Source organism: Symphodus melops (assembly GCF_947650265.1).
Source record: "Symphodus melops genome assembly, chromosome: 9".
Taxonomy (NCBI): Eukaryota; Metazoa; Chordata; class Actinopteri; order Labriformes; family Labridae; genus Symphodus; species Symphodus melops.
In genome coordinates this window covers 221,739-244,727 of record NC_136699.1, presented here as the reverse complement: position 1 = coordinate 244,727, position 22,989 = coordinate 221,739, and the positions used below count along the sequence as shown (strand labels likewise).

The 22,989-nt window shown below is 44.2% G+C and overlaps 2 protein-coding genes across 3 annotated transcripts; one reads left to right on the top strand and one right to left on the bottom strand.

Moving 5' to 3' along the window:
• The first annotated feature begins 3,306 nt into the window (after positions 1-3,306).
• aga (aspartylglucosaminidase) lies at positions 3,307-8,396 on the top strand. Of its 2 annotated transcripts, none has more exons than XM_079352149.1 (9): positions 3,307-3,615; positions 4,245-4,398; positions 4,584-4,696; positions 4,849-4,961; positions 5,349-5,457; positions 5,567-5,642; positions 5,729-5,836; positions 7,619-7,752; positions 8,249-8,396. In XM_079352149.1, the coding sequence occupies exons 1-9, from the start codon at positions 3,585-3,587 to the stop codon at positions 8,347-8,349; spliced, it is 939 nt and encodes a 312-aa protein (XP_079208275.1). In that variant the 5' UTR covers positions 3,307-3,584; the 3' UTR covers positions 8,350-8,396. The 2 variants fall into 2 exon arrangements, with proteins under 2 accessions (XP_079208275.1, XP_079208274.1); XM_079352148.1 differs by having other exon boundaries at positions 3,311-3,599.
• neil3 (nei-like DNA glycosylase 3) lies at positions 8,381-21,719 on the bottom strand. Its single transcript, XM_079352143.1, has 10 exons — positions 21,568-21,719; positions 13,990-14,081; positions 12,692-12,826; positions 12,142-12,355; positions 11,650-11,724; positions 11,339-11,505; positions 9,695-9,858; positions 9,012-9,399; positions 8,696-8,876; positions 8,381-8,613 (listed from the first exon to the last, which is right to left on the bottom strand). Exons 1-10 carry the CDS (start codon positions 21,670-21,672, stop codon positions 8,431-8,433), a joined length of 1,704 nt encoding a protein of 567 aa, XP_079208269.1. The 5' UTR covers positions 21,673-21,719; the 3' UTR covers positions 8,381-8,430.
• Positions 21,720-22,989: the final 1,270 nt, after the last annotated feature.

Below are 22,989 nucleotides of genomic sequence, written 5' to 3'. Positions count from 1 at the left end.
GACACGACCAGCCGCTCCCGACCACGAGGGAAGCAGAGAGGGAGAGGATTTAAATGAAGATCACAGTACACAGTTTCAGACTGGACATGTGTGCATCAGTCCCATCACAAGCAACTCATCCCGTTAACACACGTTCAGACACCGTCAACAAGGCAGCACGAGCAAGGAGCGGGGATCAAACCCACAACCCTCCCTTTAAGAGACGACCAACTCTGCCGCTGTTCCACAGCCGCCCCTTCAGCAGTTTTTATAAACAGCGTGTGTCACGATCCGGGAGGGAGGACCCGAGTGCAGAAAAAAGATTTATTAAACTAAAGGCAAAAACTTACTCGAATCACAGAAATCCAAAAACCATGAGGCGAAACACAGGAAGCAGGGACATCAAGTCACCACGACAGACAATGAGCCGACAAGAGAGTCAGCAAACACAGAGACTATAGAGACAGGTCATCACACACAGGTGAGACTAATCAGACAGGTGAGGACAATCAGGGTCATCAAGACAGAGAGGCAGGAAACCAGACAACACTGAAAACTACAAGGAACTAAAGGATGGAAGAAAACTGACTCACAGGGAGAAGACCGAAGAAAACTGGAAACACTAAAGACTCAACAAGTAAAGAATCATTCACACAAGTAACACAGGAAACACTGAAGACTGAACTAAGAAATATACTCAGAAACTCTGAAATATAACACACAAACACAAACCATGACAGCCAAGACAACAGAACTTCTGTGATCCAGAGAGAGAGACTTATCTGGGCTGCTGGATCGATCGACTGTCTCTTATTTACAGCGAACAGACAAATAGGATGATCAATCATGAAACATCTGGGTTACAGTACATCCCTTTACAAATGGCTCCTCTCTGTGTGTCCTGTGTCTGTGTGTGTGTGGACTTTAACATGGTGTGAATGTTGGGGCGCCTGTCAGAGTCGAGTCTGACAAAGTGAAATAAACAAATAGTCAACCTGCACAAAATAATGAATCAAGAGGCAGAAATAATGAACTAAAGCACCAACAGCTCAGCAAAGCAACGTTCATAGTAAACATAATGCTATAAATAAATAAATATACATCGGTCAAAGATTTCCTGGTTAAATCATTTCTTTCAAAGTTTTGCCTTATTTACCTGAATTTCCCTCGGGATCAATAAAGTATCTATCTATCTATCTATCTATCTATCTATCTATCATTCCTTCTTGATTTTCTCCTGCGAGATGTTAAAGAAGAAACCGTCTGCTGATTCATTTGATTTGGTATCTGCCGTCTGCCTGAACGTACAATCACTTTGGCTTTCTGGCTCGACCGTCTCATTTCTCTGGGAGAGGTGCGCGCTCGGCTTCAGATCTTCTGAGAGAACAACCTTTATGAAGCTCTTCCTCTGGAGGATCCGGCCTTTAAATCGGGACATAACGATTTGGACTTTCATCCCTCTTTGAACGTCCGTTCAGTGAAACACGTCGAATATTACAGTTCAGTTTGCTCGCTGTGAAAACTTCACACAATCCATGCAACAAAAAGCCCGTCTGATTGGAGAGCGCAGTCTGCAACAAACGGACTTCATCTTCACTAAAGGAAAACATGCAACAAAACTAAGCTAATGATTTGGAGATGAACAGGAGACAGTGGCGTCCTCCTGACAGGATCAGATCTTTATGAGTCACATCTCCGACCTGCTTTCACCTCTGAAACTAAAACTGTATTTCCAGCTTCATGCAAACTCCAGGTAGGAACTTCCCTTCACCGATTCATTCCAACTCACCTCAGGACGGATGAAGGTTCATTCTGGCGCCCTGGAGCCACGCCCCTCAGTCCTCGCTCTCAGCACCCGTCATCCCCACTAAACTATCAGCTCAGTTTTTGTTTTCAGATTTATTTTTGGCATTTTTCCTTTATTACAGCGGGAGGAAAGTGGACAGAGGCAGAAATCAGGGAGAGACTTGAACCCGGGCCGCCCGCGTGCCGCTGAGCCACCAGCACCCCCAAACTATCAGTTCAGTTTTAAACAGCACTTTGACAAAACATACTATCGAATGCTTCGCAGTTTCTAAGTGTTCAAATGGGATTTTTTTAAGATGCAACAAACATCAGCAGCTTTCAGGTTGTCGAGCCTTCGGGGTCAGAGACATTTCCAAAATTACATCTGAGTCAAATCCGCTACAAGGCTGTTGCCAATCTGCAGAAACCAAATAAAATGCAGATTATTGTTAGAAGAGAAAAACAGAGAGGCTCTATGACACCAACAACAAGCAAATCTGCAGAACCGCTCTGCAACAAACTCATGCATTTTAACAAACTGATTCTGTATCAAGCACACAGCAGAAAAGCTGAACCCACACTTGGAGACATCCAGCAATAAGGGGCAGCTTAGTCAGCTCGCTAACATTTGCCAAGCACAAACAGAACGCCCTGAGCCAAGACATCTACTAAAAGCACAAGCAGCAAAATACATGCCGTGGTTTCCCGGCATCTCTGCAGAGAATGAACCCCCCCCGGAAAAGTCACCATGGTCCAACGCTGCCAGCAGCTCAGAGGAGGCATCAGCATGTTGCCCTGCAGAGCTCCAGTCAGAGCACTCTGTGTGAATAATAAGAGAGGCCCAGCCTGCACACCTGTATGATGGACTGCATGTTTTTATTAAAAGAGTGCTGCACGGTCACCCACTCTGTGGAGGTGCTCATTCAGCTCTTTGGTGGAAAGTGTTGAAGGGCTCAGCTCTCCTGCAGGAGACGTCAGACATGTCTCACTCTGTTAAAGACAACAGCAGGACAGCAGGAAAAGGTCACACTCATGTTGTTGCTTCTTAAAGTGACCCATTAAGCATGTGGGCGAGTTGCCCCACATGAGACCGGCTGTGACCTCCTGCAGTGAAATCAAATCACTTCATTCTTCTGAACTCATCTGGTCAGTGCTGCTGGAAACTAAGGTCACGTGATGTTAAATCCAATGCTAACAGCTAGCATAACAGTGTAAAAATAGCCTGCCTTTATAGCTATATGATAATAAGGAATACATTAAAATAATAACCGTCAGACAACATCAGACCGTTTGTCGATAAAGACAGACGAGCTCAGACGTTTTAGTCCAATCATTTCCTTTTCTATAGTTTCAGATGGTTTCCATGGCAACAAGAGAAAAAGAGTGTGCCTAAAGAAATTAAACCATCGTCATCATCAAGTCACAATTCAGATGGAAGAAAAGCTCATTCTCAAAAAACTTTAAACACAACACTGCTCTGTACTGTCCCTTTAAGAGAGACCCCGCCCACCATGCATGTGACACAACGAGGAAGTTTAGACATAACGTAGTTTGAGTCCTCTTCTATGAACTGCCGAGAACTCTCTTTAATTTCACTTTAGACAGGAGCAGCCGCTAACATTTAACCCTTTCTCTCCCGCTTGCGTCACCGCACGCACGTGAGCAATCCTCTGCGCGTGTGCGTGCGTCTGTGCGCGTGCGTGCGTGTGTGTGCTGCCAGGGTAAAATGTTTGTTTTATCGCTTCTGATTTCTTTGAGCTTTCTGCTTCCTCTCGGACAAACGTCACTACCTCTCGTCATCAACACGTGGCCCTTCAGGAATGCGACAGCTGCAGGTGAGACATGCTGCAGGTGAGACAGGTGAGACATGCTGCAGGTGAGACAGGTGAGACATGCTGCAGGTGAGACAGGTGAGACATGCTGCAGGTGAGACATGCTGCAGGTGAGACATGCTGCAGGTGAGACATGCTGCAGAGAGAGAGAGAGAGAGAGAGAGAGAGAGAGAGAGGGGAGAAGGGAGAAGGGAGAAGGGAGAATGACGTGCAGGGAAGGAGCCTCAGGTCGGATTCAAACCCGGGCCGTCAGCTTTGAGGCCTCCGGCGCCCCTGAAGAAAAGACGAGCTCCGGGGCAGCAGGAACCGGAGGGTGGCAGAGCAGCTCTCCATGAGTGTGTGCGCACACGCGCACACACGCACACACACACACACACACACACACACACACACACACACACACACACACACACACACACACACACACACACACACACACACACACACACACACACACACACACACACACACACACACACACACACACACACACACACACGGGATGATGGAATCTGGAATCTTCTCTGATTGTTTTCAGGCGTTCCCGGTGCTGCTGGCGTCTGTGTGAAGGCCGTTGAACCTCCTGGTGGAGGATGTTGGTCAGTGCGTGGCGTGCTGAGTGTTGACCTGTGCTCTGTTTGAACGCAGCGTGGCGTGTCCTGCAGTCCGGCGGCTCGGCGCTGGACGCCGTGGAGAGAGGCTGCGCTCGCTGTGAGGCCGAGCAGTGCGATGGCAGCGTGGGATACGGGGGCAGTCCGGACGAGTCCGGAGAGACCACACTGGACGCGCTGATCATGAACGGGTGAGCCGATGATGTCATCAGTGGTGGACGTGGCGTGGTGGTTACACCTCGTCTGTCAGGCAGGTTCACCTCCCTGAAAACTGGGACCGCCTGTCAATCACAGAGACACCTCAGGGGGGGGGGGGCTCAGTGTGGGTCTGTGAAGGACAGGAGACGCTCAGATCTGTCCTGTGTCCTCTGCTCAGGGACACCATGGACGTGGGCTCAGTGGCTGATCTGAGGAGAATCAAGAACGCCATCGGAGTGGCTCGAGCCGTGATGGAGCACACGGAGCACACGCTGCTGGTCGGAGAGGCGGGTACGTTTGACCTCCACGCTGATCCATACAAACACAAGCAGAGGCTTCCTGCTCTCAGGACAGACAGGAAGTAGTGGAGGAGGGGGCGGAGCACGCCACTCGTCTGGAAGAGAGAGACTGATGCTTTCCTTCTTCTTCTTCTCTCCTCACAGCGTCGCTGTTTGCTGAAAACATGGGCTTCACCTCCGAAGACCTGACCACCAACAAGTCCAGGAACATCTTCACACAGTGGCTGCAGGCCGACTGCCAACCCAACTATAGAAAGGTGTGTGTGTGTGTGTGTGTGTGTGTGTGTGTGTGTGTGTGCGTGTGCCTGTGCCTGTGTGTGTGTGTGTTTAACCCTTTAGGCTCTGCAGACTCTCCCGTCTCTCTCTGCAGTTAAAGAATCATTTCAGTCTTCAGGAAATGAACTTGTGAAGTTTCATCCAGTAAATCTTTTTATTCACTCAGTGAAATATTTCTCCTGTCGAGCGCTTACAGAGTCCTCCACAGAGACCGACCCGGGTTAGACTCTGACCTCTGGCTCTTTTCCCGCTCACGTCTCTCCCTCCCTGCTTGAGGTGGACTCAGGGACGACCCACAGAGTCCATCAGGTCAGACTGCAGTAGACCCGGGTTGTGCAGCTTAAAGCTCGTTTGTCTTCTCTTTAAAGAATGTGTTTCCGGATCCTTCCACGTCGTGCGGACCCTACAAGCCCAGAGCGATGCTGCACCCGAGCAAGAGGCCCCCGCACGCCGACACACGCTCCCATGACACCATCGGTAGGTTTACACTGAGCCCCTCCTCTAAAGGGGTCTGAGCTGGACTCTGGTCCGGACCTGGAGCCTGGAGGAGCTTGAGAAGAACTTTGACCTTTCTGTCTTCAAACAGGGATGATTGCTCTGGACCAGCACGGTCACGTGGCTGTGGGGACATCGACCAATGGAATGACACACAAAGTTCCCGGGTATGTGGAGGGGGGGGATGTTTTGATGACTCAGCAGTTTTGACTGGATGAAGGTTGAAGTCCGTGCTCCTCCTCCTGTCCTGCAGCCGTGTTGGGGACTCTCCCATCGTCGGGGCCGGGGGCTACGCCGACAGTTCAGCGGGCGGGGCTGCTGCTACAGGAGACGGAGACGTCATGATGCGCTTCCTGCCGAGGTAACTCCCCCGCCGACCTGTGGAGTGTGTGGTTCTGCTGAGTGTGTGGTTCTGCTGATTGTGTGGTTCTGCTGAGTGTGTGGTTCTGTGGAGTGTGTGGTTCTGCGGAGTGTGTGGTTCTGCGGAGTGTGTGGTTCTGCTGAGTGTGTGGTTCTGCTGAGTGTGTGGTTCTGCTGAGTGTGTGGTTCTGTGGAGTGTGTGGTTCTGTGGAGTGTGTGGTTCTGTGGAGTGTGTGGTTCTGCTGAGTGTGTGGTTCTGTGGAGTGTGTGGTTCTGCTGAGTGTGTGGTTCTGCTGAGTGTGTGGTTCTGCTGAGTGTGTGGTTCTGTGGAGTGTGTGGTTCTGTGGAGTGTGTGGTTCTGTGGAGTGTGTGGTTCTGCTGAGTGTGTGGTTCTGTGGAGTGTGTGGTTCTGCTGAGTGTGTGGTTCTGCTGAGTGTGTGGTTCTGCTGAGTGTGTGGTTCTGTGGAGTGTGTGGTTCTGCTGATTGTGTGGTTCTGCTGAGTGTGTGGTTCTGTGGAGTGTGTGGTTCTGCTGAGTGTGTGGTTCTGTGGAGTGTGTGGTTCTGCTGAGTGTGTGGTTCTGCTGAGTGTGTGGTTCTGTGGAGTGTGTGGTTCTGCTGAGTGTGTGGTTCTGCTGAGTGTGTGGTTCTGCTGAGTGTGTGGTTCTGTGGAGTGTGTGGTTCTGTGGAGTGTGTGGTTCTGCTGAGTGTGTGGTTCTGCTGAGTGTGTGGTTCTGCTGAGTGTGTGGTTCTGTGGAGTGTGTGGTTCTGCTGAGTGTGTGGTTCTGTGGAGTGTGTGGTTCTGCTGAGTGTGTGGTTCTGCTGAGTGTGTGGTTCTGCTGAGTGTGTGGTTCTGTGGAGTGTGTGGTTCTGCTGAGTGTGTGGTTCTGTGGAGTGTGTGGTTCTGCTGAGTGTGTGGTTCTGTGGAGTGTGTGGTTCTGCTGAGTCAGCGCTCTGCAGTCCTGAAAGAGAGGACGAGCGTTTGTCTGAGAAAAGAAATAATACATAGTGAGTAAATGATTATTGTGTCCTTCACCCTGCCAGGGGATTATTCCTCACACTAATAGGACTGTGACACGGCTTCCTGTGACACGGCTTCCTGTGACACGGCTTCCTGTGACACGTGTAGTCTTTAAACAGACACTTTTCTGGAGTCTCGCTGGAAGTGCAACAGTACGAGCGTAGAGAGCGGAGGCGTGACTGCCGTGCCCCAAAACTGTCATCTGTGCGTTCCACAGACGAGGCCAGGTTTCACGTTAGCTGCTGTTTGTTTCAGGCAGCCTCACAAGAGTTTTATATATTTCATCTGTGAGGACACCTGCACACTCTGTCAGCTGGTTCACTCACTTCCTGTCCTCAGTGTGTGTTTACACACCGTCCTGTCAAAGTGGGGACATTGTACCTAAACTAACCTCTGACGTTCATTTCAAGCTGCACTTCCTCAAAGTGTCCACTAGAGGCTGGCTGCACGAGCACAGTGAGTCACGTCCACGCCACAGGCAGGATGCCGTGTGTTTGCAGCCTGCACAGGTTCGGCCCGCTGGTTCTTCAGAACTCCTCGGAGCAGCGTGGAACTGTACGCTGATGACATCAGACGATCTGAAACAGCGTCTTTGTCAAAGTGAAACACTCGGCACATCATGAGCTGCTCGGTCTCGCTCAGCTGCAGGAAGCTGACGAGCTGAAGATGCTATTTTGAAGTTGTGTTCCTCGTGGTCGTGGTCGGCGGCCCTGACAGCCCTCGTTAGCTTGCCTCATGTGTGCTGCGTGTCTTCCTGCCAACAGTTACTTGGCCGTGGAGCTGATGAGGGCCGGTGCAGATCCCTCGGCAGCCTGCAAGACGGCCATTTCCAGAATCAAGAGGCATTACTCCGACTTCTTCGGAGCCATCATCTGTGCAAACACTACGGGCCATTATGGTGAGTGTGCGGCCTGTTCAGCTGCTGTGACACTAACACGTGCACGCTCACCGTGCACGCCTTCACACTGTGCTCATCCCCTGAAGTCAGGATGAGACGTGTGCAGAACCTTCTACGTCCTGATCTGCATGTTTCAAACTATGAAAGAACTGAACTGTGTATAACAGAGGTCTTTATTTAAAGCGCTACATTTCTCACTTCCAAACGGTTACAGTCGTATAAAAGCGTCTGATGTTCTGAAGTGTGAGATCCCGTCTGCAGGATCACACACTCTGTTCCAGCACGTGCACACCTTGTTCTCCAGACAGCAGCTAACACGCTTCCTTCAGACACTCATGTGAAGTCTCAGCTGCTTCCTGCTCTGCAGGCTGACACAGTGAAACCACACAGCAGCTTCACCCTGACCCAGTCACATGACACATGTGACATGAATCATGCTACAGTCCCATCTGACGAGGTTTGACAGGTTCCATCTGTGCTCTGTTTGTCTCCTCAGGTGCAGCCTGTAACAAAGCAGCCGGCTTCTCCCAGTTCCACTTCATGGTGTCCGACTCGGAGTCCGACACGCCGCTCCTCAAATCTGTTTACTGCTTTTAAATGCTGCACCCCTGTTTTCATTCACAAATAAAAGCTCGTTTAATTAATGAGTTTCCTCAGAGTCTTCTTTAAAACATGGCGTCAGCTCCGTGAGAGGGCGGAGCTCCCCGGGCCGCTGCCTGCCCACTGGAAGAAGTCACACTGTTGACCCTTGTGAGAGCTGCAGGTGTAGAAAGTGCGGCCGTTGTTGGGTCCTAGTTTCAGGACGGTCCTCATTAAACAGCGTCTCCCGTGGTGACAGAAAGGGAAGTGCATGTCCGCCCACTGCGAACGGAGAACAGAGGTTAACAAAGCTGAAAGTTTCAGATTCTTTAAGAACACGGCGAGGAGCTGCCTCCGTCCTCACCTCAAAGAAGTCACACTTGGTCTCCCGGGGAAGCGAGCAGAAGTAGAAGGTGCGGCCCTTGTTGTCCCCGTCCTTGTGCACCGTCCTGAGGACGGCGGGCCGGCGATGGGAAGCACAACACGGGCCGCTGGCACCGGGAGAGACGGCCGAGTCGCGGCTCGTCGCTCCTGTTTTGCTCGTACTGAGAAGTGAAGAAAAATCAAAGAGCAGCGGTCACATCAGACCGCCTTCACAAACACACTTCTGTCTCTGCAGAAACTTCTCTGGTTAGAAACGTGTTCATGCAGCGGCGGCGGCGGGCGAGGCCTTCACTCACCCGGAGTTGGAGGGTCCACTGTTACTGTGATCAATCCTCATTTTCTTGGCCGTGTGACTGTAGGAGGCCAGCGAGTCCCCGTTGGAGCGCTCGCCGCTTTGCTTGTGCACGCCAGCAGAGGCGTAGTTGGGCTTCGTCGTCCCCTGGCAGTTGTCTTTATATAAACCTCGCTCTGTCGCAGAGGAATTCAAATGAGTGGCGGCGGCGGGGGACAGAGGGGGGGGGGCGGGCTTTGGCTTCTTGCTCATGTCAGAGAAAACCAGGGTGGTGGTCCCAAACGCCGACCTCCAGTTGACTTTGAGCTCGTCTGGCGGCTTGGTGAAGGCGATGCACGGGTATTTAATCAAATCAGCGGTGAAGGCTTCTGTGCTGACGTGGTCTGTGCGAGCTGCGGAGGACGAGAGAGAGAGAGAGAGAGAGAGAAGTTCAGCTAGCTGCGCTCTGATCAAACCTTAAACATGCTAAACATCAGGATACTGTATTTTAGAGCTGGCCAATCAGAGGACAGTGGGCATGTGGGGGGGTGGGACTTAGAGAGCAGCTGAACTGGAGCGTCATGAATGCCTTGCTCAGAAGTACTCCCATCAGTTGCAGCTCCTTTAATTTCATCTAGCGCTAACGAGGACGCCGTGGCGGCCCGTTAAAGGCGCCGCCTGTGGACGTAAATAACCCGTGTGACTCACCCTCAGGTCTGGGAGTGAGGCAGGCGTCACAGGCTGCAGCAGCCGGCTGGTTGATGAGCGTGCACAGCTCACACGCCCAGTCCTCTTCCTGCTTCGTGGCCACGCTGTCATTGGCTCGCTCACTGTAGGCCCAGCCAATCAGACTGTTCCTAACTGGAAGCTTACTGGATGAGGGACAAACGACAGCGTGCAAATAAAAGGTTCATGTTTAGAGAATGAATCAGCACGTGTTCCTGTTCCAGGTTTATACGCCACCACATGGTGTCAGTATGTGAGCGACAGTGCTAACTGGACGTGTTCACAGCTCAAGCTAAAGAAGAGACCGTGGCGAGTAGGAAGGTCGACCCCGCCGCAGGATGTAAACCTCATCACCCTCCTCCAACCCGCTAACGGAGAAACTTCCTGAAGGTTTCACGCTGCACGCACGCCCCCACTCCTCGTCACGACTGAACTCTGCAGCGGATTGCTTCAACCTTTCACCACTGGGGGGCAGCAGTGTGGACACAGGTGACGCAGGCTGCAGAGGTGAACACGCCTGGTGCATCACCGTCCCGCAGCACGCCGCTCGGACACAGAGGATGAGAGAACCTGTGAACCGCAGCGTTCAGAAGGAGGCGGTGAGCAGGAAACAGCCCACATTAGTTTATGGATAATTAGCCAACAGTAAAGTCACAGTTAAAGCCTCAGCCAACAAATACTTCCAAAAGTATTTACAATGTGTGCATAATATAAATGTCCTTGATCACTTCCAGAACAAGCAATTAGTGCTGAGAGCTGCACGTTTATAGCAGTAAATTATGCAGCAGCTTCTACTGAAGCCAGCTTAAAGAACACGCAGAGAGAAAAGTGAACATGCAAACAGTTGAGAGGATGGGAGACGTGTTTCCTGTAATTGTCATCGCGGCGACATGAAGCTTCACTGTGTTCGACAAGAATGCAAATGTGTGAGGAAAGAAGCAGCAGAAGCAGCTCGGGGGAAACTTTCCTGGCAGGTTGTTTTATCAGCTGTGTAATGTGCTGTAAGGGCTTCAGGCTGTAACCCCTCACAAAGCTCTGCTCAAACACCAGCCAGGAGGTGTTGAGCCCGGGCCCTGGCTGGCAAACACAGCCTTAGATGCACATTAATCCCCCCCCCCACACATAACACTTCCTGCTCCCTGCCAAGCCCATCTGCCTGCAAAGATGGCCTCTCCAAATGTGAGCATGTTATCTGACAGGAACTTTGTGCACAGGCTGACTGAGCCGAGCGACGGCCTTAAACGTGGATCAGCAGAATTAAAGCTTCTCACCATTCGATGGGCTCAAAGACAGAGAGCTGCCGTGATGTCAGGACGTTCTGCTCCTATCAGGTTAGGATCTCTGTTTGTACTTTTTAATGTTCTGCTCTGCAGACTGATGCCAGGACAGAACGCATGGAGCAGCTGATTCTACACACGTCCTCTCTGACATCATTTAACCCTTTCATTCTGTGCTGGTTTCAATCGTTTTCAAGGTTTTCCAGGACGCCTGGGGAACCCTGGTCTCATGGTATTATTCTCCTCTATGAAGTTTGTATTAAAAATATTCATATTTTACATTCCTGTGCAGCACCAAGGCCAAACTTCAAGGCCGGCGTCCTGCAGAGCGCCACGTCAGGACGTCTACCTGATTTCAACGCCGCTGGGATCCGCCTTCTGACAGCGCTCGCAGAAGTAAGTCATCCTCCCGTTGTCTCCAAGACGACAGACTGTGACGCCGGCGGAGCACTGGCCACAGCGGGGACGCTTGTAGACTTTGTAATGTTTGGAGAGCGCCGAGCCGGATTTACGACACTGATGGAGACGAGAGAGAGGATCAGGAGGAGGAAACATTCACCTCTCTGTTTGTGTCAGCGTGCACAGGGGGGCGGGGCTTAATTAAGCCATCATCCCAGTCAGACTCCTGAAAGCATACATGCTAACACAACACATAGCAACCTTGTAAAACAGAAGAGTGAAGTCACGCGTCATCTTCACCAAGTGATGAATCTGCTCGTCTCTCAGCTGCTGAACCTGCCAACACAACAAAACAAGAGGCGAGGACGCCTGTCAATCAGGGAAGCATCTCAGACATGGAGGAGATTTACTAACTGTGTGTCCCCCCCTGACTCTGAATGAAAGCACACCAACACTTGTCGCTCTTATAGCTGACTCTTATATCTGACTCTGCTCTAACAGAAGAAGAGGACAGGTCACAGCGAGCAGAGCGTGTCTGAGAGACGATGTTTGAGGGACTTCATACAAGTGAATGAAACACACAGAGAGAGAGAGAGAGAGGGAGGCCAGCTGTGCCGCAGTGCGCCTGTTTGTCTTTCTCACCGTGCTCGCTGCAATAATACAAAGGGCTTCAACTTTTCCTCCCACAGTCATCATCGTGCATCCCCCCCCCCCTGTTCCCCCCCTGAACACAATCTATCATCTGCTCCATACCTTCACGGCTGGATGGAGGCCCGAGTCAAACAGGGCTTCGTTTTTAATGATGTTGCCGACTCCCGGCATGACGGCCTGATCCAGGAGAACGTCGCACAGCATCCTGCCTCTCTGGCTGCGCACGGCGTCCACGGAGCGGGAGAAGCTGAACCTGGGGGAGCAGACGTCCAGACACTCCAGAGTCTTCACCCTCTGCTCGCAGTCCTCCGTTAACCTGCCAGCACACAGTTTACAGTCCTGGAGGCATTCACACAATATATGGCTGCTGTTAACTGGTACAGTCTTCAGAGCTCTTTGTTTGTTCTGGGACAGGGCGGCGGAGGTGAGAGTGCTCAGACAGACAGAATGAATGTCTGTCTGGTGCACACGAGGAGCCTGCAGTCAGCGAGCAGGGCGAATGTCGAGCCGAGGAGACTGTTTTTTCATGCAACAATATCCACAGAGTAGAGACACAGCGCTAATGTAGGACACACTGTCTGAATGAGACTCACAGCCCAAGGTGAACTTCTGTCACCTCAATCTATCTCTGCTCTGCTGGCGTCCCCGTTACCTTATTTCCACAGTGCTGTCAAAGAAGCACACCGTGTCGTTCGTCAGGTGGATTTCCAGCACTGGTGAGGAGCCGCTCGTCTCCGCTCTGACCGCCGGGTTTATACGCATCGATCCGTTCATCCCAAAGTGGACTCTGAGCATGAAAGACAAACTCCTTTAAAAGACAGCGTGCTGCAGTGAGGACAAGGCTGGACAACAGGACATTAGAGAGACTTTATTTCTCTCCAAATAAAACCTCCTCTGGACCTTTCATATCCTCACTGAACGGTTTTATTTCACCAGCTGCTATTTTATAAATAATAATAATACTATAAACTGTGTTGATCAGGTGGTATACTACAAATATAAATAATAATAATAATAATAATAATAATACTATAAACTGTGTTGATCAGGTGGTATACTACAAATATAAATAATAATAATAATAATAATAATACTATAAACTGTGTTGGTCAGGTGGTATACTCCAAATATAAATATAAATAATAATAATACTATAAACTGTGTTGGTCAGGTGGTATACTCCAAATATAAATATAAATAATAATAATACTATAAACTGTGTTGGTCAGGTGGTATACTACAAATATAAATAATAATAATAATAATAATACTATAAACTGTGTTGGTCAGGTGGTATACTACAAATATAAATAATAATACTAATAATATAAACTGTGTTGGTCAGGTGGTACATTATAAAGATAAATAATAATAATAATAATAATAATATAAACCATGTTGGTCAGGTGGTACATTATAAAGATAAATAATAATAATAATAATAATAATATAAACAGTGTTGGTCAGGTGGTACATTATAAAGATAAATAATAATAATATAAACAGTGTTGGTCAGGTGGTACATTGTAAAGATAAATAATAATAATAATAATAATATAAACAGTGTTGGTCAGGTGGTACATTATAAAGATAAATAATAATAATAATATAAACAGTGTTGGTCAGGTGGTACATTATAAAGATAAATAATAATAATAATATAAACAGTGATGGTCAGGTGGTACATTATAAAGATAAATAATAATAATAATATAAACAGTGTTGGTCAGGTGGTACATTATAAAGATAAATAATAATAATATAAACAGTGTTGGTCAGGTGGTACATTATAAAGATAAATAATAATAATATAAACAGTGTTGGTCAGGTGGTACATTATAAAGATAAATAATAATAATAATATAAACAGTGATGGTCAGGTGGTACATTATAAAGATAAATAATAATAATAATAATAATAATAATAATAATATAAACAGTGTTGGTCACCTCAGCGCTCTGGGTCCAAAGTACATGAAGAGCTCTTTCCCCAGAGTTTCCACCCCGGAGAACTGACCACTGAAGAACCGCAAGGGATTCATCTAAACATGACACAGAACATGAACATGTAGTAAATGTTCCTGTACACAGAACATGTAGTAAATGTTCCTGTACACAGAACATGAACATGTAGTAAATGTTCCTGTACACAGAACATGTAGTAAATGTTCCTGTACACAGAACATGTAGAAAATGTTCCTGTACACAGAACATAGAACATGTAGTAAATGTTCCTGTACACAGAACATGTAGAAAATGTTCCTGTACACAGAACATGTAGAAAATGTTCCTGTACACAGAACATGTAGAAAATGTTCCTGTACACATGAACATGTAGTAAATGTTCCTGTACACAGAACATGTAGAAAATGTTCCTGTACACATGAACATGTAGTAAATGTTCCTGTACACAGAACATGTAGAAAATGTTCCTGTACACAGAACATGTAGTAAATGTTCCTGTACACAGAACATGAAGTAAATGTTCCTGTACACAGAACATGAACATGTAGTAAATGTTCCTGTACACAGAACATGAACATGTAGTAAATGTTCCTGTACACAGAACATGAACATGTAGTAAATGTTCCTGTACACAGAACATGTAGTAAATGTTCCTGTACACAGAACATGTAGTAAATGTTCCTGTACACAGAACATGTAGAAAATGTTCCTGTACACATGAACATGTAGTAAATGTTCCTGTACACAGAACATGTAGAAAATGTTCCTGTACACATGAACATGTAGTAAATGTTCCTGTACACAGAACATGTAGAAAATGTTCCTGTACACAGAACATGTAGTAAATGTTCCTGTACACAGAACATGGAAGTAAATGTTCCTGTACACAGAACATGAACATGTAGTAAATGTTCCTGTACACAGAACATGAACATGTAGTAAATGTTCCTGTACACAGAACATGTAGTAAATGTTCCTGTACACAGAACATGAACATGTAGTAAATGTTCCTGTACACAGAACATGAACATGTAGTAAATGTTCCTGTACACAGAACATGTAGTAAATGTTCCTGTACACAGAACATGTAGTAAATGTTCCTGTACACAGAACATGAACATGTAGTAAATGTTCCTGTACACAGAACATGTAGTAAATGTTCCTGTACACAGAACATGAACATGTAGTAAATGTTCCTGTACACAGAACATGAACATGTAGTAAATGTTCCTGTACACAGAACATGTAGTAAATGTTCCTGTACACAGAACATGTAGTAAATGTTCCTGTACACAGAACATGTAGTAAATGTTCCTGTACACAGAACATGAACATGTAGTAAATGTTCCTGTACACAGAACATGTAGTAAATGTTCCTGTACACAGAACATAGAACATGTAGTAAATGTTCCTGTACACAGAACATGTAGTAAATGTTCCTGTACACAGAACATGTAGAAAATGTTCCTGTACAACAGAACATGTAGTAAATGTTCCTGTACACAGAACATGAAGTAAATGTTCCTGTACACAGAACATGAACATGTAGTAAATGTTCCTGTACACAGAACATGAACATGTAGTAAATGTTCCTGTACACAGAACATGTAGTAAATGTTCCTGTACACAGAACATGAACATGTAGTAAATGTTCCTGTACACAGAACATGAACATGTAGTAAATGTTCCTGTACACAGAACATGTAGTAAATGTTCCTGTACACAGAACATGTAGTAAATGTTCCTGTACACAGAACATGAACATGTAGTAAATGTTCCTGTACACAGAACATGTAGTAAATGTTCCTGTACACAGAACATGAACATGTAGTAAATGTTCCTGTACACAGAACATGAACATGTAGTAAATGTTCCTGTACACAGAACATGTAGTAAATGTTCCTGTACACAGAACATAGAACATGTAGTAAATGTTCCTGTACACAGAACATGAACATGTAGTAAATGTTCCTGTACACAGAACATGTAGTAAATGTTCCTGTACACAGAACATGAACATGTAGTAAATGTTCCTGTACACAGAACATGTAGTAAATGTTCCTGTACACAGAACATAGAACATGTAGTAAATGTTCCTGTACACAGAACATGAACATGTAGTAAATGTTCCTGTACACAGAACATGTAGTAAATGTTCCTGTACACAGAACATGAACATGTAGTAAATGTTCCTGTACACAGAACATGTAGTAAATGTTCCTGTACACAGAACATAGAACATGTAGTAAATGTTCCTGTACACAGAACATGTAGTAAATGTTCCTGTACACAGAACATGTAGTAAATGTTCCTGTACACAGAACATGAACATGTAGTAAATGTTCCTGTACACAGAACATGTAGTAAATGTTCCTGTACACAGAACATGTAGAAAATGTTCCTGTACACAGAACATAGAACATGTAGTAAATGTTCCTGTACACAGAACATGTAGAAAATGTTCCTGTACACAGAACATGTAGAAAATGTTCCTGTACACAGAACATGTAGAAAATGTTCCTGTACACATGAACATGTAGTAAATGTTCCTGTACACAGAACATGTAGAAAATGTTCCTGTACACATGAACATGTAGTAAATGTTCCTGTACACAGAACATGTAGAAAATGTTCCTGTACACAGAACATGTAGTAAATGTTCCTGTACACAGAACATGAAGTAAATGTTCCTGTACACAGAACATGAACATGTAGTAAATGTTCCTGTACACAGTACATGAACATGTAGTAAATGTTCCTGTACACAGAACATGAACATGTAGTAAATGTTCCTGTACACAGAACATGAACATGTAGTAAATGTTCCTGTACACAGAACATGTAGTAAATGTTCCTGTACACAGAACATGTAGTAAATGTTCCTGTACACAGAACATGTAGAAAATGTTCCTGTACACATGAACATGTAGTAAATGTTCCTGTACACAGAACATGTAGAAAATGTTCCTGTACACATGAACATGTAGTAAATGTTCCTGTACACAGAACATGTAGAAAATGTTCCTGTACACAGAACATGTAGTAAATGTTCCTGTACACAGAACATGGAAGTAAATGTTCCTGTACACAGAACATGAACATGTAGTAAATGTTCCTGTACACAGAACATGAACATGTAGTAAATGTTCCTGTACACAGAACATGTAGTAAATGTTCCTGTACACAGAACATGAACATGTAGTAAATGTTCCTGTACACAGAACATGAACATGTAGTAAATGTTCCTGTACACAGAACATGTAGTAAATGTTCCTGTACACAGAACATGTAGTAAATGTTCCTGTACACAGAACATGAACATGTAGTAAATGTTCCTGTACACAGAACATGTAGTAAATGTTCCTGTACACAGAACATGAACATGTAGTAAATGTTCCTGTACACAGAACATGAACATGTAGTAAATGTTCCTGTACACAGAACATGTAGTAAATGTTCCTGTACACAGAACATGTAGTAAATGTTCCTGTACACAGAACATGTAGTAAATGTTCCTGTACACAGAACATGAACATGTAGTAAATGTTCCTGTACACAGAACATGTAGTAAATGTTCCTGTACACAGAACATAGAACATGTAGTAAATGTTCCTGTACACAGAACATGTAGTAAATGTTCCTGTACACAGAACATGTAGTAAATGTTCCTGTACACAGAACATAGAACATGTAGTAAATGTTCCTGTACACAGAACATAGAACATGTAGTAAATGTTCCTGTACACAGAACATAGAACATGTAGTAAATGTTCCTGTACACAGAACATGTAGTAAATGTTCCTGTACACAGAACATGTAGTAAATGTTCCTGTACACAGAACATGTAGTAAATGTTCCTGTACACAGAACATGTAGAAAATGTTCCTGTACACAGAACATGTAGAAAATGTTCCTGTACACAGAACATGTAGAAAATGTTCCTGTACACATGAACATGTAGTAAATGTTCCTGTACACAGAACATGTAGTAAATGTTCCTGTACACAGAACATGTAGAAAATGTTCCTGTACAACAGAACATGTAGTAAATGTTCCTGTACACAGAACATGAAGTAAATGTTCCTGTACACAGAACATGAACATGTAGTAAATGTTCCTGTACACAGAACATGAACATGTAGTAAATGTTCCTGTACACAGAACATGTAGTAAATGTTCCTGTACACAGAACATGTAGTAAATGTTCCTGTACACAGAACATGAACATGTAGTAAATGTTCCTGTACACAGAACATGTAGTAAATGTTCCTGTACACAGAACATGTAGTAAATGTTCCTGTACACAGAACATGAACATGTAGTAAATGTTCCTGTACACAGAACATGTAGTAAATGTTCCTGTACACAGAACATGAACATGTAGTAAATGTTCCTGTACACAGAACATGTAGTAAATGTTCCTGTACACAGAACATAGAACATGTAGTAAATGTTCCTGTACACAGAACATGTAGTAAATGTTCCTGTACACAGAACATGTAGTAAATGTTCCTGTACACAGAACATAGAACATGTAGTAAATGTTCCTGTACACAGAACATGTAGTAAATGTTCCTGTACACAGAACATAGAACATGTAGTAAATGTTCCTGTACACAGAACATGTAGTAAATGTTCCTGTACACAGAACATAGAACATGTAGTAAATGTTCCTGTACACAGAACATAGAACATGTAGTAAATGTTCCTGTACACAGAACATGTAGTAAATGTTCCTGTACACAGAACATGTAGTAAATGTTCCTGTACACAGAACATGTAGTAAATGTTCCTGTACACAGAACATGAACATGTAGTAAATGTTCCTGTACACAGAACATGTAGTAAATGTTCCTGTACACAGAACATAGAACATGTAGTAAATGTTCCTGTACACAGAACATGTAGTAAATGTTCCTGTACACAGAACATGTAGTAAATGTTCCTGTACACAGAACATGAACATGTAGTAAATGTTCCTGTACACAGAACATGTAGTAAATGTTCCTGTACACAGAACATGTAGAAAATGTTCCTGTACACATGAACATGTAGTAAATGTTCCTGTACACAGAACATGTAGAAAATGTTCCTGTACACAGAACATGTAGTAAATGTTCCTGTACACAGAACATGAAGTAAATGTTCCTGTACACAGAACATGAACATGTAGTAAATGTTCCTGTACACAGAACATGAACATGTAGTAAATGTTCCTGTACACAGAACATGAACATGTAGTAAATGTTCCTGTACACAGAACATGAACATGTAGTAAATGTTCCTGTACACAGAACATGTAGTAAATGTTCCTGTACACAGAACATGTAGTAAATGTTCCTGTACACAGAACATGTAGAAAATGTTCCTGTACACATGAACATGTAGTAAATGTTCCTGTACACAGAACATGTAGAAAATGTTCCTGTACACATGAACATGTAGTAAATGTTCCTGTACACAGAACATGTAGAAAATGTTCCTGTACACAGAACATGTAGTAAATGTTCCTGTACACAGAACATGGAAGTAAATGTTCCTGTACACAGAACATGAACATGTAGTAAATGTTCCTGTACACAGAACATGAACATGTAGTAAATGTTCCTGTACACAGAACATGTAGTAAATGTTCCTGTACACAGAACATGAACATGTAGTAAATGTTCCTGTACACAGAACATGAACATGTAGTAAATGTTCCTGTACACAGAACATGTAGTAAATGTTCCTGTACACAGAACATGTAGTAAATGTTCCTGTACACAGAACATGAACATGTAGTAAATGTTCCTGTACACAGAACATGTAGTAAATGTTCCTGTACACAGAACATGAACATGTAGTAAATGTTCCTGTACACAGAACATGAACATGTAGTAAATGTTCCTGTACACAGAACATGTAGTAAATGTTCCTGTACACAGAACATGTAGTAAATGTTCCTGTACACAGAACATGTAGTAAATGTTCCTGTACACAGAACATGAACATGTAGTAAATGTTCCTGTACACAGAACATGTAGTAAATGTTCCTGTACACAGAACATAGAACATGTAGTAAATGTTCCTGTACACAGAACATGTAGTAAATGTTCCTGTACACAGAACATGTAGTAAATGTTCCTGTACACAGAACATAGAACATGTAGTAAATGTTCCTGTACACAGAACATAGAACATGTAGTAAATGTTCCTGTACACAGAACATAGAACATGTAGTAAATGTTCCTGTACACAGAACATGTAGTAAATGTTCCTGTACACAGAACATGTAGTAAATGTTCCTGTACACAGAACATGTAGTAAATGTTCCTGTACACAGAACATGTAGAAAATGTTCCTGTACACAGAACATGTAGAAAATGTTCCTGTACACAGAACATGTAGAAAATGTTCCTGTACACATGAACATGTAGTAAATGTTCCTGTACACAGAACATGTAGTAAATGTTCCTGTACACAGAACATGTAGAAAATGTTCCTGTACAACAGAACATGTAGTAAATGTTCCTGTACACAGAACATGAAGTAAATGTTCCTGTACACAGAACATGAACATGTAGTAAATGTTCCTGTACACAGAACATGAACATGTAGTAAATGTTCCTGTACACAGAACATGTAGTAAATGTTCCTGTACACAGAACATGTAGTAAATGTTCCTGTACACAGAACATGAACATGTAGTAAATGTTCCTGTACACAGAACATGTAGTAAATGTTCCTGTACACAGAACATGTAGTAAATGTTCCTGTACACAGAACATGAACATGTAGTAAATGTTCCTGTACACAGAACATGTAGTAAATGTTCCTGTACACAGAACATGAACATGTAGTAAATGTTCCTGTACACAGAACATGAACATGTAGTAAATGTTCCTGTACACAGAACATGTAGTAAATGTTCCTGTACACAGAACATGTAGTAAATGTTCCTGTACACAGAACATGAACATGTAGTAAATGTTCCTGTACACAGAACATGTAGTAAATGTTCCTGTACACAGAACATGAACATGTAGTAAATGTTCCTGTACACAGAACATGTAGTAAATGTTCCTGTACACAGAACATAGAACATGTAGTAAATGTTCCTGTACACAGAACATGTAGTAAATGTTCCTGTACACAGAACATGTAGTAAATGTTCCTGTACACAGAACATAGAACATGTAGTAAATGTTCCTGTACACAGAACATAGAACATGTAGTAAATGTTCCTGTACACAGAACATAGAACATGTAGTAAATGTTCCTGTACACAGAACATGTAGTAAATGTTCCTGTACACAGAACATAGAACATGTAGTAAATGTTCCTGTACACAGAACATAGAACATGTAGTAAATGTTCCTGTACACAGAACATGTAGTAAATGTTCCTGTACACAGAACATGTAGTAAATGTTCCTGTACACAGAACATGAACATGTAGTAAATGTTCCTGTACACAGAACATGTAGTAAATGTTCCTGTACACAGAACATGTAGTAAATGATCCTGTAGTCTGTCGATGTAGATGAATCTGGAGATGCAGAGGTGCATTAATCAAACGTACCCCGGAAGTGAGCAGGCTGCCTCGCAGCTCTTTCAGCTTCTGGCCTTTCTGGACTTTGGTCCGGATCTTCTCCCCGTTCAGGGTGCAGCCTGGACCTTCAACCATCGTCCAATCAGCTGTTTTTAAAGGTGACCTCTCTGTCAACTGTCCTGCTCCCAAGTCCCCGCCGAAAAGTTCAACTGCGCGCATGCGCGGTAAAATAAGGAGTTGTGTCCGGAAATAGGCGGTGCTTGGACAGGATGTTTTGACCAATTAAATGAAAGGAGCCCACATATGACCACAGATATGGATATACTGTATGTATATATAATTATTATTATTATTGAAATATATAAATCCAGCATTAAACATGTGAAGAAACAATGACGTCATGTGTTTGTGTTATTGTGATATTTATTCTACTGTTATTTTATAACAGTTGTAACTAATGTCTTGTGTCCTGCCTGTCTGTATACTGCTACTGGAGGCCTTGAATTTCCCTTGGGATCAATAAAGTATCTATCTATCTATCTATCTATCTATCTATCTATCTATCTATCTATCTATCTATCTATCTATCTAACAAACTTTATTTAAAGTTTTTAAAACAAATAAGATTTATTCTGCTCCCTGCTCCTCTCTCTATACTCATTTGAATGTTTCACATGTAAAACAATTTAAATGTTAAATTAAATAAAATGTAATAAAGGAATGATGTTCCTTTATCATTTAAATGTGTAATGGTTTAAAAGTTACACTCACCTCTCTCTGTTAAAGGAACAGTCTGCTTCCATGTCAAATTATGACTTTACAAAATAAGAGAATATTAAGTTTTATTTTGAAAGAACGTCTGGTCTCTGATTATTTTTACATGGCACATATTATTATATTGAGATTATAATGACTAAGTTTCGTGTTTTTTCGTGACAAAACAGGAAGCAACACACACACATGATGTTGATGTGTATTCTCATTTCAAACTCTCCCCCCTCGCTCTTTCAGTGTGTAATATCTGATAATGTCCACTAGAGGGCGCCAGACTACTGCTGTTTCTCCAGCAGGCTGCACAGATGGTTCAATGCTTTAACATTTAAATACAGATGGATGAAGAGCTGCTCTGTCTCTCTCTCTCTCTCTCTTTCTCTCCCCCCGCCTCTCTCTCTCTCGCTCTCTCTCTCTCTCTCTTTCTCTCCCCCGCCTCTCTCTCTCTCTCTCTCTGTCTCTCTCTTTCTCTCCCCCCGCCCCTCTCTCTCTCTCTGTCTCTCTCTTTCTCTCCCCCGTCTCTCTCTCTCTTTCTCTCACTCTCCCTCCCTCTGTCTCTGTCCCTCTGTGTGTGTGTGTCTCTCTCTCTCTCTCTCTCACTCTCTCTCTCTCTTTGTCTGTCTCTGTCTCTCTCTCTCTCTCTCTCTCTCTCTCTCACTCTCTCTCTGTGTGTCTCTCTCT

Coding starts and splice junctions, on each gene's coding strand:
- aga (XM_079352148.1), top strand. CDS start 3,491: ATGTTTGTTTTATCGCTTCTGATTTCTTTGAGCTTTCTGCTTCCTCTC. Junction 3,600..4,244: donor CAGGAATGCGACAGCTGCAG/GTGAGACATGCT, acceptor GTTTGAACGCAG/CGTGGCGTGTCCTGCAGTCC. Junction 4,962..5,348: donor GCCAACCCAACTATAGAAAG/GTGTGTGTGTGT, acceptor TTCTCTTTAAAG/AATGTGTTTCCGGATCCTTC.
- neil3 (XM_079352143.1), bottom strand. CDS start 21,672: ATGGTTGAAGGTCCAGGCTGCACCCTGAACGGGGAGAAGATCCGGACC. Junction 14,082..21,567: donor GCAGCCTGCTCACTTCCGGG/GTACGTTTGATT, acceptor TGTCATGTTTAG/ATGAATCCCTTGCGGTTCTT. Junction 8,614..8,695: donor CCAAGTGTGACTTCTTTGAG/GTGAGGACGGAG, acceptor CTCCGTTCGCAG/TGGGCGGACATGCACTTCCC.